The sequence below is a fragment of the Oncorhynchus kisutch genome, unplaced genomic scaffold, assembly GCF_002021735.2.
Source record: "Oncorhynchus kisutch isolate 150728-3 unplaced genomic scaffold, Okis_V2 scaffold907, whole genome shotgun sequence".
Classification (NCBI taxonomy): Eukaryota; Metazoa; Chordata; class Actinopteri; order Salmoniformes; family Salmonidae; genus Oncorhynchus; species Oncorhynchus kisutch.
The window spans coordinates 60790-80000 of NW_022262852.1; the positions used below are offsets into that span (position 1 = coordinate 60790).

The 19211-nt window shown below is 50.3% G+C and overlaps 1 protein-coding gene across 2 annotated transcripts in view; it reads right to left on the minus strand.

Annotated features, from left to right (window-relative positions):
• Window positions 1-19211, minus strand: part of LOC116363055 (rhophilin-2-like) — an 80887-nt gene that overhangs the window by 37565 nt on the left and 24111 nt on the right. For both annotated transcript variants that reach the window (XM_031816974.1, XM_031816975.1), the window contains exons 2-3: window positions 16921-17036; window positions 3156-3284 (exon numbers count right to left, since the gene is read on the minus strand). In XM_031816974.1, coding sequence (XP_031672834.1) covers window positions 3156-3284; window positions 16921-17036 — 245 coding nt within the window. The remainder of the gene's footprint in view (window positions 1-3155; window positions 3285-16920; window positions 17037-19211) is intronic.

A 19211-nucleotide genomic window follows, 5' to 3' on the forward strand; every position in this document is an offset into this window, starting at 1 on the left:
AAAAACTCAGACATTTTAATTCCAAACTACAACATTTTCAGACAAGATAGAACTGCCAAAGGGGGCGGTGTTGCAATCTACTGCAAAGATAGCCTGCAGAGTTCTGTCCTACTATCCAGGTCTGTACCCAAACAATTCGAACTTCTACTTTTAAAAATCCACCTCTCTAAAAACAAGTCTCTCACCGTTGCCGCCTGCTATAGACCACCCTCTGCCCCCAGCTGTGCTCTGGACACCATATGTGAACTGATTGCCCCCCATCTATCTTCAGAGTTCGTGCTGCTAGGCGACCTAAACTGGAACATGCTTAACACCCCAGCCATCCTACAATCTAAACTTGATGCCCTCAATCTCACACAAATAATCAATGAACCTACCAGGTACCTCCCCAAAACCTTAAACACGGGCACCCTCATAGATATCATCCTAACCAACTTCCCCTCTAAATACACCTCTGCCGTCTTCAACCAAGATCTCAGCGATCACTGCCTCATTGCCTGCATCCGTAATGGGTCAGCGGTCAAACGACCTCCACTCATCACTGTAAAACGCTCCCTGAAACACTTCTGCGAGCAGGCCTTTCTAATCGACCTGGCCGGGGTATCCTGGAAGGATATTGATCTCATCCCGTCAGTAGAGGATGCCTGGATATTTTTTAAAAATGCCTTCCTAACCATCTTAAATAAACATGCCCCATTTAAGAAATTTAGAACCAGGAACAGATATAGCCCTTGGTTCTCCCCAGACCTGACTGCCCTTAACCAACACAAAAACATCCTATGGCGTTCTGCATTAGCATCGAACAGCCCCCGTGATATGCAGCTGTTCAGGGAAGCTAGAAATCATTATACACAGGCAGTTAGAAAAGCCAAGGCTAGCTTTTTCAAGCAGAAATTTGCTTCCTGCAACACTAACTCAAAAAGTTCTGGGACACTGTAAAGTCCATGGAGAATAAGAACACCTCCTCCCAGCTGCCCACTGCACTGAAGATAGGAAACACTGTCACCACTGATAAATCCACCATAATTGAGAATTTCAATAAGCATTTTTCTACGGCTGGCCATGCTTTCCACCTGGCTACTCCTACCCCGGACAACAGCACTGCACCCCCAACAGCAACTCGCCCAAGCCTTCCCCATTTCTCCTTCTCCCAAATCCATTCAGCTGATGTTCTGAAAGAGCTGCAAAATCTGGACCCCTACAAATCAGCCGGGCTAGACAATCTGGACCCTTTCTTCCTAAAATTATCTGCCGAAATTGTTGCCACCCCTATTACTAGCCTGTTCAACCTCTCTTTCGTGTCGTCTGAGATTCCCAAAGATTGGAAAGCAGCTGCGGTCATCCCCCTCTTCAAAGGGGGGGACACTCTTGACCCAAACTGCTACAGACCTATATCTATCCTACCGTGCCTTTCTAAGGTCTTCGAAAGCCAAGTCAACAAACAGATTACCGACCATTTCGAATCTCACCATACCTTCTCTGCTATGCAATCCGGTTTCAGAGCTGGTCATGGGTGCACCTCAGCCACGCTCAAGGTCCTAAACGATATCTTAACCGCCATCGATAAGAAACATTACTGTGCAGCCGTATTCATTGATCTGGCCAAGGCTTTCGACTCTGTCAATCACCATATCCTCATCGGCAGACTCGACAGCCTTGGTTTCTCAAATGATTGCCTCGCCTGGTTCACCAACTACTTCTCTGATAGAGTTCAGTGTGTCAAATCGGAGGGTCTGCTGTCCGGACCTCTGGCAGTCTCTATGGGGGTGCCACAGGGTTCAATTCTTGGACCGACTCTCTTCTCTGTATACATCAATGAGGTCGCTCTTGCTGCTGGTGAGTCCCTGATCCACCTCTACGCAGACGACACCATTCTGTATACTTCCGGCCCTTCTTTGGACACTGTGTTAACAACCCTCCAGGCAAGCTTCAATGCCATACAACTCTCCTTCCGTGGCCTCCAATTGCTCTTAAATACAAGTAAAACTAAATGCATGCTCTTCAACCGATCGCTACCTGCACCTACCCGCCTGTCCAACATCACTACTCTGGACGGCTCTGACTTAGAATACGTGGACAACTACAAATACTTAGGTGTCTGGTTAGACTGTAAACTCTCCTTCCAGACCCATATCAAACATCTCCAATCCAAAGTTAAATCTAGAATTGGCTTCCTATTTCGCAACAAAGCATCCTTCACTCATGCTGCCAAACATACCCTTGTAAAACTGACCATCCTACCAATCCTCGACTTTGGCGATGTCATTTACAAAATAGCCTCCAATACCCTACTCAACAAATTGGATGCAGTCTATCACAGTGCAATCCGTTTTATCACCAAAGCCCCATATACTACCCACCATTGCGACCTGTACGCTCTCGTTGGCTGGCCCTCGCTTCATACTCGTCGCCAAACCCACTGGCTCCATGTCATCTACAAGACCCTGCTAGGTAAAGTCCCCCCTTATCTCAGCTCGCTGGTCACCATAGCATCTCCCACCTGTAGCACACGCTCCAGCAGGTATATCTCTCTAGTCACCCCCAAAACCAATTCTTTCTTTGGCCGCCTCTCCTTCCAGTTCTCTGCTGCCAATGACTGGAACGAACTACAAAAATCTCTGAAACTGGAAACACTTATCTCCCTCACTAGCTTTAAGCACCAACTGTCAGAGCAGCTCACAGATTACTGCACCTGTACATAGCCCACCTATAATTTAGCCCAAACAACTACCTCTTTCCCAACTGTATTTAATTTTAATTAATTTATTTATTTTGCTCCTTTGCACCCCATTATTTTGTATTTCTACTTTGCACATTCTTCCATTGCAAAACTACCATTCCAGTATTTTACTTGCTATATTGTATTTACTTTGCCATCATGGCCTTTTTTGCCTTTACCTCCCTTCTCACCTCACATTGTATATAGACTTGTTTATACTGCATTATTGACTGTATGTTTGTTTTTACTCCATGTGTAACTCTGTGTCGTTTTATCTGTCGAACTGCTTTGCTTTATCTTGGCCAGGTCGCAATTGTAAATGAGAACTTGTTCTCAACTTGCCTACCTGGTTAAATAAAGGTAAATAAATAAATAAATAATAAATAAAGGGGAGCTGTTTAAAGGGGTGCTGTTTAAAGGGGTGCTGTTTACTCACTGGATGTTCTGGTAGACCTCCACGGAGCTGTTGAGCCCCTCCAGTTGTTCCATGAGCAGCTGCAGGTTAGAGTTGATATAGCTCAGCTCCAGAACGACCATATCACACACTTTGTTGTTGGAGGTCGCCCTGGAGACGGGAAGAGAAAAGGAAAGGCATGTCAGTGTTCACAATACAAACCTGAAGGGTTGTGGGAGTATACGAGAATTTATTTTTCAAGCATTTGAGATACAAACTTTGACAGACAGGACTGAGCTGTCAGACTGAGGTAAATTATTATATGTTGTTTACACCCCTGCCACTATCTCCCGGGGGGGCTGTACCACCCCTGCCACTATCTCCCGGGGGGGGGCTGTAGCACCCCCGCCACTATCTCCCGGGGGGGCTGTACCACCCCTGCCACTATCTCCTGGGGGGGCTGTACCACCCCTGCCACTATCTCCCGGGGAGGGGGGGGGGGCTGTACCACCCCTGCCACTATCTCCCGGGGGGCTGTACCACCCCTGCCACTATCTCCCGGGGGGGCTGTACCACCCCTGCCACTATCTCCCGGGGGGGCTGTACCACCCCTGCCACTATCTCCCGGGGGGGCTGTACCACCCCTGCCACTATCTCCCGGGGGGGGGGGGGGGCTGTACCACCCCTGCCACTATCTCCCTGTGCTCTGGGACCAGAGAGTAATGGGCTAGTGGGGCCTGACCCAGGAGGGGGACAGAGGACTGACTGACTGACTGACTGGAGACAGAGGACTGACTGACTGACTGGAGACAGAGGACTGACTGACTGACTGACTGGAGACAGAGGACTGACTGACTGACTGACTGGAGACAGAGGACTGACTGACTGACTGGAGACAGAGGACTGACTGACTGACTGGAGACAGAGGACTGACTGACTGACTGGAGACAGAGGACTGACTGACTGACTGGAGACAGAGGACTGACTGACTGACTGACTGGAGACAGAGGACTGACTGACTGACTGACTGGAGACAGAGGACTGACTGGAGACAGAGGCCTGACTGACTGACTGGAGACAGAGGCCTGACTGACGACAGAGGCCTGACTGACGACAGAGGCCTGACTGGAGACAGAGGCCTGACTGGAGACAGAGGCCTGACTGGAGACAGAGGACTGACTGGAGACAGAGGACTGACTGGAGACAGAGGACTGACTGGAGACAGAGGACTGACTGGAGACAGAGGACTGACTGGAGACAGAGGACTGACTGGGACAGACTGGAGACAGAGGACTGACTGGAGACAGAGGACTGACTGGAGACAAGGCGAGGTCCATGGGAACTGCTCAGTTGAGACATAGTCTGAGTCCCAAATGTCAGATGGCACTCTATTCTCTCTATAGTGCACTACTTTTGACCGGGGCCAATAGGGTGTGTGCCATTTGGGACACGGCTAGATGAGGTTTCCTGACCTGGCTCTGATATTGGCCTAGATGGCTCAGGGGACAGGATTCATCCAGCTCATCAGTTCATATACAGTCACACACCAATACATGGAAACACTTAGACCCTAATGAGTGGTGTGGTGGAGCTACAGCCATTCTCCTGAATCTGCACGTTTTATATTTTGGCATCAATTCCATGTATTTCCAGGGTTTTGAGAAGGACCTCTTCCAGAGAGGAAGTGAAGGACCGCTGAGGTCAGACTAGATACAGTGGGGTTCAAATGGTACCCTATTCACTATATAGTGCACTACTTTACACCAGGGCCCTATGGAACCCTATTCCATATATAGTGCACTACTTCACACCAGGGCCCATAGGGCTCAAGCCAATAGAAGTGCACTATATATGGAATAGGGAGCCATTGAGGAGACAGGAGAGACAGTAAGAACAGTAGAGAGACAGTAAGAACAGTAGAGAGAGACAGTAGAGAGAGACAGTAAGAACAGTAGAGAGAGACAGTAGAGAGAGACAGTAAGAACAGTAGAGAGACAGTAAGAGCAGTAGAGAGACAGTAAACACGGTAGAGAGACAATAGAGAGACGGTAGAGAGACAGTAAGAACAGTAGAGAGACAGTAAGAACAGTAGAGAGACAGTAAGAACAGTAGAGAGACAGTACGAACAGTAGAGAGACAGTACGAACAGTAGAGAGACAGTACGAACAGTAGAGAGACAGAGAGAGACACTAAGAACAGTAGAGAGACAGTAGAGAGACAGTAAGAGCAGTAGAGAGACAGTAAACACGGTAGAGAGACAGTAGAGAGACGGTAGAGAGACAGTACGAACAGTAGAGAGACAGTAAGAACAGTAGAGAGACAGTAGAGAGAGACACTAAGAACAGTAGAGAGACAGTAGAGAGACAGTAAACACGGTAGAGAGACAGTAGAGAGACGGTAGAGAGACAGTACGAACAGTAGAGAGACAGTAAGAACAGTAGAGAGACAGTAGAGAGAGACACTAAGAACAGTAGAGAGACAGTAGAGAGACAGTACGAACAGTAGAGACAGTAAGAGCAGTAGAGAGACAGTAAGAACAGTAGAGAGACAGTAAGAACAGTAGAGACAGTAAGAGCAGGAGAGAGACAGTAAGAGCAGGAGAGAGACAGTAGAGAGAGACACTAAGAACAGTAGAGAGACAGTAAGAACAGTAGAGAGACAGTAAGAGCAGTAGAGAGACAGTAAGAGTAGGAGAGAGACAGTACGAGTAGGAGAGAGACAGTAAGAGCAGTAGAGAGACAGTAGAGAGACAGTAAGAGCAGTAGAGAGACAGTAAGAGCAGTAGAGAGACAGTAGAGAGAGACACTAAGAACAGTAAGAGCAGTAGAGAGACAGTAAGAGCAGTAGAGAGACAGTAAGAACAGTAGAGAGACAGTAAGAACAGTAGAGAGACAGTAAGAACAGTAGAGAGACAGTAGAGTGACAGTAAGAGCAGTAGAGAGACAGTAGAGAGACAGTAGAGAGACAGTAGAGAGACAGTAAGAGCAGTAGAGAGACAGTAATAACAGTAGAGACAGTAAGAACAGTAGAGACAGTAAGAACAGTAGAGAGACAGTAAGAGCAGTAGAGAGACAGTAGAGAGACAGTAAGAGCAGTAGAAAGACAGTAAGAGCAGTATAAAGACAGTAAGAACAGTAGAGACAGTAGAGAGACAGTAGAGAGACAGTAGAGAGACAGTAAGAGCAGTAGAGAGACAGTAAGAGCAGTAGAGAGACAGTAAGAGCAGTAGAGAGACAGTAAGAGCAGTAGAGACAGTAGAGAGACAGTAAACACAGTAAGAGCAGTAGAGAGACAGTAAGAGTAGGAGAGAGACAGTAAGAGTAGGAGAGACAGTAAGAGTAGGAGAGACAGTAAGAGCAGTAGAGAGACAGTAAGAGCAGTAGAGAGACAGTAGAGAGACAGTAAACACAGTAGAGAGACAGTAGAGAGACAGTAAGAGCAGTAGAGAGACAGTAAGAGCAGTAGAGAGACAGGAGAGAGACAGTAAGAGCAGTAGAGAGACAGGAGAGAGACAGTAGAGACCAGTGGATTATTATCAGGGAGTGACTCCACATAAATAAACCTGGACAAACCAGTCGGTCTGGTCGGTACACTTCTTTACCTGCTGCTAGGAGAGAGGAGGAACGTAGAACTACTGGAACCTGACAACAGACAGGGGAAGAAAGAAAGAGAGACAGAGAGAGACCAGGTGAGGTTATAGGGGAGGACAGAGAGAGGCCAGGTGAGGGTATAGGGGAGGACAGAGAGACCAGGTGAGGGTATAGGGGAGGACAGAGAGAGGCCAGGTGAGGGTATAGGGGAGGACAGAGAGAGGCCAGGTGAGGGTATAGGGGAGGACAGAGAGAGGCCAGGTGAGGGTATAGGGGAGGACAGAGAGAGGCCAGGTGAGGGTATAGGGGAGGACAGAGAGAGGCCAGGTGAGGGTATAGGGGAGGACAGAGAGAGGCCAGGTGAGGGTATAGGGGAGGACAGAGAGAGGCCAGGTGAGGTTATAGGGGAGGACAGAGAGAGGCCAGGTGAGGTTATAGGGGAGGACAGAGAGAGGCCAGGTGAGGACAGAGAGAGACCAGGTGAGGGTATAGGGGAGGACAGAGAGAGGCCAGGTGAGGGTATAGGGGAGGACAGAGAGAGGCCAGGTGAGGTTATAGGGGAGGACAGAGAGAGGCCAGGTGAGGGTATAGGGGAGGACAGAGAGAGACCAGGTGAGGGTATAGGGGAGGACAGAGAGAGACCAGGTGAGGTATAGGGGAGGACAGAGAGAGACCAGGTGAGGGTATAGGGGAGGACAGAGAGACCAGGTGAGGGTATAGGGGAGGACAGAGAGAGGCCAGGTGAGGGTATAGGGGAGGACAGAGAGAGGCCAGGTGAGGGTATAGGGGAGGACAGAGAGGCCAGGTGAGGGTATAGGGGAGGACAGAGAGGCCAGGTGAGGGTATAGGGAGGACAGAGAGAGGCCAGGTGAGGTTATAGGGGAGGACAGAGAGGCCAGGTGAGGGTATAGGGGAGGACAGAGAGAGGCCAGGTGAGGGTATAGGGGAGGACAGAGAGAGGCCAGGTGAGGGTATAGGGGAGGACAGAGAGAGGCCAGGTGAGGGTATAGGGGAGGACAGAGAGAGGCCAGGTGAGGGTATAGGGGAGGACAGAGAGAGGCCAGGTGAGGGTATAGGGGAGGACAGAGAGAGGCCAGGTGAGGGTATAGGGGAGGACAGAGAGAGGCCAGGTGAAGGTATAGGGGAGGACAGAGAGAGAGAGAGAGACCAGGTGAGGGTATAGGGGAGGACAGAGAGAGAGAGAGAGAGAGGCCAGGTGAGGGTATAGGGGAGGACAGAGATAGAGAGTAGAGAGAGGCCAGGTGAGGGTATAGGGGAGGACAGAGGAGTAAATAGAGGTCACCTTTGTAGTCCACCTGCCTCTCTCTCCCTGCCACTCCCCAGGAGTCAGGAATGCTGTTTACATTCCAGCCAGGTAGAAAAGACAGGTGGAACATAATCTCTTCAGACCTGCTTATTGTTTTGAAAGTTCAAAGTCCCCTACAAAATAAATATAATATAATAATTTACGCCATTTAGCAGACACTTTTATCCAATGTAAATTAGAGTAATGCGTGCATCCATTAGATTTTTTTACATATGGGTGGTCCCTGGAATCAAACCCACTATCCTGGTATTACAAGCACCATGCTCTACCACCTGATCTCCAGAGAACCACCTAAATCCTTAGGCAAACATGTTGGAATAATGCATCTTAACCAGCCAAGAAAACATACAAGTTCCTGAAACTTCAATACACGGTCTCTCCGCACCTACTCATTGGTTCTACCCGCTGCAGTGTTGGCAGACGAACACACACACACCGCTGAGTTAATCTCCTGGCCCCAAGTCCTTACCCACAGTGCACTGGGCCAAGGAGGGCTAGTAGTTAGCCTGTAAATACTGGGAGGAATGCAGGGTTCTCTGAAGCTGACAGGCTGCTCCAGCTTCAGGTCAGGGTTCATCTCAGTACCCCAGGTCAGAGACCTACCAATCACCCCCCACCACTAGATACCTACCAATCCCCCCACCACCGCTAGATACCTACCAACCCCCCCCCCCACTGCTAGATACCTACCAATCCCCCCCCACTGCTAGATACCTACCAATCCCCCCCCCACTGCTAGATACCTACCAATCCCCCCCACCACCACTAGATACCTACCAATCCCCCCCACCACCACTAGACACCTACCAATCCCCCCCAACACCAGATACCTACCAATCCCCCCCCCCCCACCACTAGATACCTACCAATCCCCCCCCACCACTAGATACCTACCAATCCCCCCCACCACTAGATACCTACCAATCCCCCCACCACCACTAGATACCTACCAATCCCCCCCACCACCACTAGATATATAGATATATATAGATATATAGATATATAGATATATATTGGTAGGTGCCTGACTGTCAGGCTGATCCAGGTACCTCAGTAAGGACTAGCCTATAGACTGACTGTCATGCTGATCTAAGGTACTTCAGTAAGGACTAGCCTATAGACTGTCCAGCAGACTGTCAGGCTGATCCAAGGTACCTCAGTAAGGACTAGCCTATAGACTGTCCAGCAGACTGTCAGGCTGATCCAAGGTACCTCAGTAAGGACTAGCCTATAGACTGTTCAGCAGACTGTCAGGCTGATCCAAGGTACCTCAGTAAGGACTAGCCTATAGACTGTCAGGCTGATCCAAGGTACCTCAGTAAGGACTAGCCTATAGACTATCCAGCAGACTGTCAGGCTGATCCAAGGTACCTCAGTAAGGACTAGCCTATAGACTGTTCAGCAGACTGTCAGGCTGATCCAAGGTACCTCAGTAAGGACTAGCCTATTGACTGTCAGGCTGATCAAGGTACCTCAGTAAGGACTAGTCTATTGACTGTCAGGCTGAACCAAGGTACCTCAGTAAGGACTAGCCTATAGACTGACTGTCAGGCTGATCAAGGTACCTCAGTAAGGACTAGCCTATAGACTGTTCAGCAGACTGTCAGGCTGATCCAAGGTACCTCAGTAAGGACTAGCCTATAGACTGACTGTCAGGCTGATCCAGGTACCTCAGTAAGGACTAGCCTATAGACTGTTCAACAGACTGTCAGGCTGATCCAAGGTAACTCAGTAAGGACAAGCCTATAGACTGTTCAGCAGACTGTCAGGCTGATCCAAGGTACCTCAGTAAGGACTAGCCTATAGACTGTTCAGCAGACTGTCAGGCTGATCCAAGGTACCTCAGTAAGGACAAGCCTATAGACTGTTCAGCAGACTGTCAGGCTGATCCAAGGTACCTCAGTAAGGACTAGCCTATAGACTGTCAGGCTGATCCAGGTACCTCAGTAAGGACTAGCCTATAGACTGTTCAGCAGACTGTCAGGCTGATCCAGGTACCTCAGTAAGGACTAGCCTATAGACTGTTCAGCAGACTGTCAGGCTGATCCAAGGTACCTCAGTAAGGACTAGCCTATAGACTGTTCAGCAGACTGTCAGGCTGATCCAGGTACCTCAGTAAGGACTAGCCTATAGACTGTTCAGCACACTGTCAGGCTGATCCAGGTACCTCAGTAAGGACTAGCCTATAGACTGTCAGGCTGATCCAAGGTACCTCAGTAAGGACTAGCCTATAGACTGTTCAGCAGACTGTCAGGCTGATCCAGGTACCTCAGTAAGGACTAGCCTATAGACTGTCAGGCTGATCCAGGTACCTCAGTAAGGACTAGCCTATAGACTGTTCAGCAGACTGTCAGGCTGAATCAGGTACCTCAGTAAGGACTAGCCTATAGACTGTTCAGCAGACTGTCAGGCTGATCCAGGTACATCAGTAAGGACTAGCCTATAGACTGTTCAGCAGACTGTCAGGCTGATCCAGGTACCTCAGTAAGGACTAGCATATAGACTGTTCAGCAGACTGTCAGGCTGATCCAGGTACCTCAGTAAGGACTAGCCTATAGACTGTCAGGCTGATCCAAGGTACCTCAGTAAGGACTAGCCTATAGACTGTTCAGCAGACTGTCAGGCTGATCCAGGTACCTCAGTAAGGACTAGCCTATAGACTGTCAGGCTGATCCAGGTACCTCAGTAAGGACTAGCCTATAGACTGTCAGGCTGATCCAGGTACCTCAGTAAGGACTAGCCTATAGACTGTCAGGCTGATCCAGGTACCTCAGTAAGGACTAGCCTATAGACTGTTCAGCAGACTGTCAGGCTGAGCAAGGTACCTCAGTAAGGACTAGCCTATAGACTGTTCAGAAGACTGTCAGGCTGATCCAGGTACCTCAGTAAGGACTAGCCTATAGACTGACTGTCAGGCTGATCCAGGTACCTCAGTAAGGACTAGCCTATAGACTGTTCAGCAGACTGTCAGGCTGATCCAAGGTACCTCAGTAAGGACTAGCCTATAGACTGTTCAGCAGACTGTCAGGCTGATCCAGGTACCTCAGTAAGGACTAGCCTATAGACTGTCAGGCTGATCCAGGTACCTCAGTAAGGACTAGCCTATAGACTGTCAGGCTGATCCAGGTACCTCAGTAAGGACTAGCCTATAGACTGTCAGGCTGATCCAGGTACCTCAGTAAGGACTAGCCTATAGACTGTCAGGCTGATCCAGGTACCTCAGTAAGGACTAGCCTATAGACTGTTCAGCAGACTGTCAGGCTGATCCAGGTACCTCAGTAAGGACTAGCCTATAGACTGTCAGGCTGATCCAGGTACCTCAGTAAGAACTAGCCTATAGACTGTTCAGCAGACTGTCAGGCTGATCCAGGTACCTCAGTAAGGACTAGCCTATAGACTGTCAGGCTGATCCAGGTACCTCAGTAAGGACTAGCCTATAGACTGTTCAGCAGACTGTCAGGCTGATCCAGGTACCTCAGTAAGGACTAGCCTATAGACTGTGTCAGGCTGATCCAGGTACCTCAGTAAGGACTAGCCTATAGCCTGTCAGGCTGATCCAGGTACCTCAGTAAGGACTAGCCTATAGACTGACTGTCAGGCTGATCCAGGTACCTCAGTAAGGACTAGCCTATAGACTGTCAGGCTGATCCAGGTACCTCAGTAAGGACTAGCCTATAGACTGTCAGGCTGATCCAGGTACCTCAGTAAGGACTAGCCTATAGACTGTCAGGCTGATCCAGGTACCTCAGTAAGGACTAGCCTATAGACTGTCAGGCTGATCCAGGTACCTCAGTAAGGACTAGCCTATAGACTGACTGTCAGGCTGATCCAGGTACCTCAGTAAGGACTAGCCTATAGCCTGTCAGGCTGATCCAGGTACCTCAGTAAGGACTAGCCTATAGCCTGTCAGGCTGATCCAGGTACCTCAGTAAGGACTAGCCTATAGACTGTCAGGCTGATCCAGGTACCTCAGTAAGGACTAGCCTATAGACTGTTCAGCAGACTGTCAGGCTGATCCAGGTACCTCAGTAAGGACTAGCCTATAGACTGTCAGGCTGATCCAGGTACCTCAGTAAGGACTAGCCTATAGACTGCCAGGCTGATCCATATACTGGACAGTGTACTCCATGTACTCCAGAACGTATTTTGAATTCAGTTGAATTTGATATATGGTGCTGTATGAGAGCATTCCTGTGGCCAAGCATCTCCTAGCCCATACTCCCAACGCTCCATACCCCAGCTGCAGCCATCATGACCTCTACTGGAATCATATTACAACCTGTTCATATCAGCTCCTCCTAGCTGCCACAGGCCTCAGCCAAACCACACAACCACAGTGAGGAGGGGAGGAGACACAGTGAGGAGGGGAGAGGAGGAGACACAGTGAGGAGAGGAGAGGACACAGTGAGGAGAGGAGAGGACACAGTGAGGAGGGGAGGAGACACAGTGAGGAGGGGAGAGGAGGAGACACAGTGAGGAGAGGAGGAGGACACAGTGAGGAGAGGAGGAGGACACAGTGAGGAGAGGAGGAGACACAGTGAGGAGGGGAGAGGAGGAGACACAGTGAGGAGAGGAGGAGGAGACACAGTGAGGAGAGGAGGAGGACACAGTGAGGAGAGGAGAGGACACAGTGAGGAGAGGAGGAGGACACAGTGAGGAGAGGAGGAGGACACAGTGAGGAGAGGAGGAGGACACAGTGAGGAGAGGAGGAGGACACAGTGAGGAGAGGAGAGGACACAGTGAGGAGAGGAGGAGGACACAGTGAGGAGAGGAGGAGGACACAGTGAGGAGAGGAGGAGGACACAGTGAGGAGAGGAGGAGGACACAGTGAGGAGAGGAGGAGGACACAGTGAGGAGAGGAGGAGGACACAGTGAGGAGAGGAGGAGGACACAGTGAGGAGAGGAGGAGGACACAGTGAGGAGAGGAGGAGGACACAGTGAGGAGAGGAGAGGACACAGTGAGGAGAGGAGAGGACACAGTGAGGAGAGGAGAGGACACAGTGAGGAGAGGAGAGGACACAGTGAGGAGAGGAGAGGACACAGTGAGGAGAGGAGAGGACACAGTGAGGAGAGGAGAGGACACAGTGAGGAGAGGAGAGGACACAGTGAGGAGAGGAGAGGACACAGTGAGGAGAGGAGAGGACACAGTGAGGAGAGGAGGGGACACAGTGAGGAGAGGAGGGGAGTAGGAGGGGGGGAGAGGGAGGGTAACAAAGCTGCTGTTGACGTCAAAGAGATTTGTCACACTGTGGCACGGAGCCTTTGTCCGCCTTGCACCATGGCAACGGACAACACACTAAACAGTAGGCCAGGTCACCGGGGCAACTGATTATCTAGGCATCATTATCTGTGTTTACTAACCTGGACCGTACACACACACACACACACAGAGAGGCATTCTGGGAAAAAACAGAATAACAGCCTCACCTCAACACAAATCAAATACATAACTTTATTGGCAACCTTGGAGTTTACAAATCTTATTTCCTGAGGCATACGGACCACTAATGAAGATGACAGGGGGCTCCAGGCCCAGAATCCGAGTCAGACAAGAACCGGAGAAAAAGACCGTCAAGGTGGGTCTCTAGGTTTATTAAAACGCCAGTTCACAGTGGGTCCCCAGTTCACAGTGGGTCCCCAGTTCACAGTGGGTCCCCAGTTCACAGTGGGTCCCCAGTTCACAGTGGGTCCCCAGTTCACAGTGGGTCCCCAGTTCACAGTGGGTCCCCAGTTCACAGTGGGTCCCCAGTTCACAGTGGGTCTCTGGGTTTATAAAAGGTGAAGGGAGAAAGGTTTGACATTCAAGTCTACATCCCGCAGGGCTCTGGTCTAAAGTAGTGCACTATATAGGGAATAGGGTGCCATAGGGCTCTGGTCTAAAGTAGTGCACTATATAGGGAATAGGGTGCCATAGGGCTCTGGTCTAAAGTAGTGCACTATATAGGGAATAGGGTGCCATTTGAGATGAGTCCCAGGAGTCAGACGACAACAGGCAGTGTAACGTTAGCTAGCTAGCTAAACATGTGGCTATGGGCTGGCACTGGTAGTTTGGGATTATGGAGTGTGAATTAAATAGTTTCTTCCTCATCTTGCTAGGTAGTGATCTAGCTGTGGCCATCTTGCTAGGTAGTGATCTAGCTGTGGCCATCTTGCTAGGTAGTGATCTAGCTGTGGCCATCTTGCTAGGTAGTGATCTAGCTGTGGCCATCTTGCTAGGTAGTGATCTAGCTGTGGCCATCTTGCTAGGTAGTGATCTAGCTGTGGCCATCTTGCTAGGTAGTGATCTAGCTGTGGCCATCTTGCTAGGTAGTTATCTAGCTGTGGCCATCTTGCTAGGTAGTTATCTAGCTGTGGCCATCTTGCTAGGTAGTGATCTAGCTGTGGCCATCTTGCTAGGTAGTGATCTAGCTGTGGCCATCTTGCTAGGTAGTGATCTAGCTGTGGCCATCTTGCTAGGTAGTGATCTAGCTGTGGCCATCTTGCTAGGTAGTGATCTAGCTGTGGCCATCTTGCTAGGTAGTGATCTAGCTGTGGCCATCTTGCTAGGTAGTGATCTAGCTGTGGCCATCTTGCTAGGTAGTGATCTAGCTGTGGCCATCTTGCTAGGTAGTGATCTAGCTGTGGCCATCTTGCTAGGTAGTTATCTAGCTGTGGCCATCTTGCTAGGTAGTTATCAACAAGGCCTTTCTACTAAATAGCAACATTAGCGCAGCTAGCTAGATAGCTAGATAACATTGGAATCTAGACCATAAGCTAAGCTAATAACACGGACATGCGTTGCCAAACAACACTACTGCCACCTTCAGGTTTGGAGTATGTTAACAAGGCTGAGTGACTGACGACGTCAAGGTCTTTGCTGTGTGAACACAAAAGAGATTTCTCTGGAGTTTTTCCTAGCCACCGTGCTTCTACACCTGCATTGCTTGCCGTTTGGGGTTTTAGGCTGGGTTTCTGTACAGCACTTTGAGACATCAGCTGATGTACGAAGGGCTTTATAAAAATACATGTGACTGGCTGACTGGCTGACTGACTAGGGACTGACTGACTGGCTGACTGACTGACTGGCTGACTGACTGACTGGCTGACTGACTAGGGACTGACTGACTGACTGACTAGGGACTGACTGACTAGGGACTGACTGGCTGGCTGACTGGCTGACTGACTAGGGACTGACTGACTGGCTGACTGACTAGGGACTGACTGACTGACTGACTAGGGACTGACTGACTGGCTGGCTGACTGGCTGACTAGGGACTGACTGGCTGGCTGACTGGCTGGCTGACTGGCTGACTAGGGACTGACTGACTAGGGACTGACTGACTGGCTGGCTGACTGGCTGACTAGGGACTGACTGGCTGGCTGACTGGCTGGCTGACTGGCTGACTGACTGACTGACTAGGGACTGACTGACTAGGGACTGACTGGCTGACTGACTAGGGACTGGCTGACTGACTGACTGGCTGACTGACTAGGGACTGACTGACTGACTGGCTGACTGACTGGCTGACTGACTAGGGGCTGACTGACTAGGGACTGACTGACTGACTGGCTGGCTGACTGGCTGACTGACTAGGGACTGACTGACTAGGGACTGACTGACTGACTGGCTGGCTGACTGGCTGACTGACTGACTGGCTGACTGACTAGGGACTGACTGACTGACTGACTGACTGGCTGACTGACTAGGGACTGACTGGCTGACTGGCTGACTGACTAGGGACTGACTGACTAGGGACTGACTGACTGACTGGCTGGCTGACTGACTAGGGACTGACTGACTGGCTGGCTGACTGACTAGGGACTGACTAGGGACTGACTGACTGACTGGCTGGCTGACTAGGGACTGACTGACTAGGGACTGACTGACTGACTGGCTGACTGACTAGGGACTGACTGACTAGGGACTGACTGACTGACTGGCTGACTGACTAGGGACTGACTGACTGACTGGCTGGTTGACTGGCAGACTGGCGACACTCTATTCGGAGGTGTTAAGTAATGTCGGCTAGAAAACATTCCTCCCGGGTGTCTCTGAGCTACGAGGAATGTTTGGTCTTTGAGTCGCTGTTTGATCTCATCCTTTGTTTGATCTCAAGGAGCTTCCAACAGTTGAGACTGTGGTGACAGACAGAGAGGACTGAAACCCTTCGACAACAACAACGTGTCCCGATCCTCTACATATTCAGGCCCTGCTGAACGGACTAAGGTTACTACTGTAATAACTTGACTAGCTGTTCACAACGTCCGGAGACGTCTGCATGGATGGGTTGGAGGCTGGGACACGGACTTACCATACAGGGCTCTTCTCTAATGGAGGCTGGGACACTGACTTACCATACTGGGCTCTTCTCTAATGGAGGCTGGGACACTGACTTACCATACAGGGCTCTTCTCTAATGGAGGCTGGGACACGGACTTACCATACAGGGCTCTTCTCTAATGGAGGCTGGGACACTGTGCTTACCATACAGGGCTCTTCTCTAATGGAGGCTGGGACACTGACTTACCATACAGGGCTCTTCTCTAATGGAGGCTGGGACACTGTGCTTACCATACAGGGCTCTTCTCTAATGGAGGCTGGGACACTGACTTACCATACAGGGCTCTTCTCTAATGGAGGCTGGGACACGGACTTACCATACAGGGCTCTTCTCTAATGGAGGCTGGGACACTGTGCTTACCATACAGGGCTCTTCTCTAATGGAGGCTGGGACACTGACTTACCATACAGGGCTCTTCTCTAATGGAGGCTGGGACACTGTGCTTACCATACAGGGCTCTTCTCTAATGGAGGCTGGTGTGTGTGTGTGTGTGTGTGTGTGTGTGTGTGTGTGTGTGTGTGATGTATGTATGTATGTATATATGTATATATGTGTGTGTGTGTACGTACCTTAGTAAGTTCTCTGCCCCAGCTCTCATCCTCATCTGTCTGATGATCTGTTGGTTGAGACTGGCTCTCTCATTCTGCAGCTTGGAGCGGCCCGTCAGGGCTAGTGGGTTACATCCCTACAGAACAGACAGGAGAACAGAGGACATTAGTATCTGAGGACCCTTCTGTCAGGGCTAGTGGGCTACATCCCTACAGAGCAGACAGGAGAACAGAGGACCCTTCTGTCAGGGCTAGTGGGTTACATCCCTACAGAACAGACAGGAGAACAGAGGACCCTTCTGTCAGGGCTAGTGGGCTACATCCCTACAGAGCAGACAGGAGAACAGAGGACCCTTCTGTCAGGGCTAGTGGGTTACATCCGTACAGAACAGAGGACCCTTCTGTCAGGGCTAGTAGGTTACATCCCTACAGAACAGACAGGAGAACAGAGGACATTAGTATCTGAGGACCCTTCTGTCAGGGCTAGTGGGCTACATCCCTACAGAACAGACAGGAGAACAGAGGACCCTTCTGTCAGGGCTAGTGGGCTACATCCCTACAGAACAGACAGGAGAACAGAGGACCCTTCTGTCAGGGCTAGTGGGTTACATCCGTACAGAACAGAGGACCCTTCTGTCAGGGCTAGTAGGTTACATCCCTACAGAGCAGACAGGAGAACAGAGGACCCTTCTGTCAGGGCTAGTGGGTTACATCCGTACAGAACAGAGGACCCTTCTGTCAGGGCTAGTGGGCTACATCCCTACAGAGCAGACAGGAGAACAGAGGACCCTTCTGTCAGGGCTAGTGGGTTACATCCGTACAGAACAGAGGACCCTTCTGTCAGGGCTAGTGGGTTACATCCGTACAGAACAGAGGACCCTTCTGTCAGGGCTAGTAGGTTACATCCCTACAGAACAGACAGGAGAACAGAGGACATTAGTATCTGAGGACCCTTCTGTCAGGGCTAGTGGGCTACATCCCTACAGAACAGACAGGAGAACAGAGGACCCTTCTGTCAGGGCTAGTGGGTTACATCCGTACAGAACAGAGGACCCTTCTGTCAGGGCTAGTAGGTTACATCCCTACAGAGCAGACAGGAGAACAGAGGACCCTTCTGTCAGGGCTAGTGGGTTACATCCGTACAGAACAGAGGACCCTTCTGTCAGGGCTAGTAGGTTACATCCCTACAGAACAGACAGGAGAACAGAGGACATTAGTATCTGAGGACCCTTCTGTCAGGGCTAGTGGGCTACATCCCTACAGAACAGACAGGAGAACAGAGGACCCTTCTGTCAGGGCTAGTGGGTTACATCCCTACAGAGCCCTGCTACAGACAGGAGAACAGATGACATTAGTATCTGAGGACCCTTCTGTCAGGGCTAGTGGGTTACATCCTGGGACACTGTGAAGTCCATGGAGAACAAGAGCACCTCCTCCCAGCTGCCCACTGCACTGAGGCTAGGTAACACGGTCACCACCGATAAATCCATGATTATCGAAAACTTCAACAAGCATTGTGAGGGTTAGTCAGGTTGAGAGACCTTGTTGACTGTACTGTTCATGGGATGCAATACAGAACCCTAGAAACGACCTGTGGGCTGTGCAATACAGAACCCTAGACACGACCTGTGGGCTGTGCAATACAGAACCCTAGAAACGACCGGTGGGCTGTGCAATACAGAACCCTAGAAACGACCTGTGGGCTGTGCAATACAGAACCCTAGAAACGACCTGTGGGCTGTGCAATACAGAACCCTAGAAACGACCTGTGGACTGTGCAATACAGAACCCTAGAAACGACCGGTGGGCTGTGCAATACAGAACCCTAGAAACGACCTGTGGGCTGTGCAATACAAAACCCTAGAAACGACCTGTGGGCTGTGCAATACAGAACCCTAGAAACGACCTGTGGGCTGTGCAATACAGAACCCTAGAAACGACCTGTGGGCTGTGCAATACAAAACCCCAGATGACCAGGTCAAGCTGACTTCCACAGTGTTGGATGTCTTAGTGATAAACCCAGAAGCTCACAACAAGCTGTAGTTAAGGACAAGGCAGACAGTCCCATGTGCTTCTGCCCCCTCTATACTGAAACCCCATGGACTTCAGAACTCACTGCCTGTTCTTCTGGTGTCCTAGCAACAGGCTGCCAGACCTAACTACCTGTTCTCCTGGTATCCTAGCAACAGGCTGCCAGACCGAACTACCTGTTCTCCTGGTATCATAGCAACAGGCTGCCAGACCTAACTACCTGTTCTCCTGGTATCATAGCAACAGGCTGCCAGACCTAACTACCTGTTCTTCTGGTATCC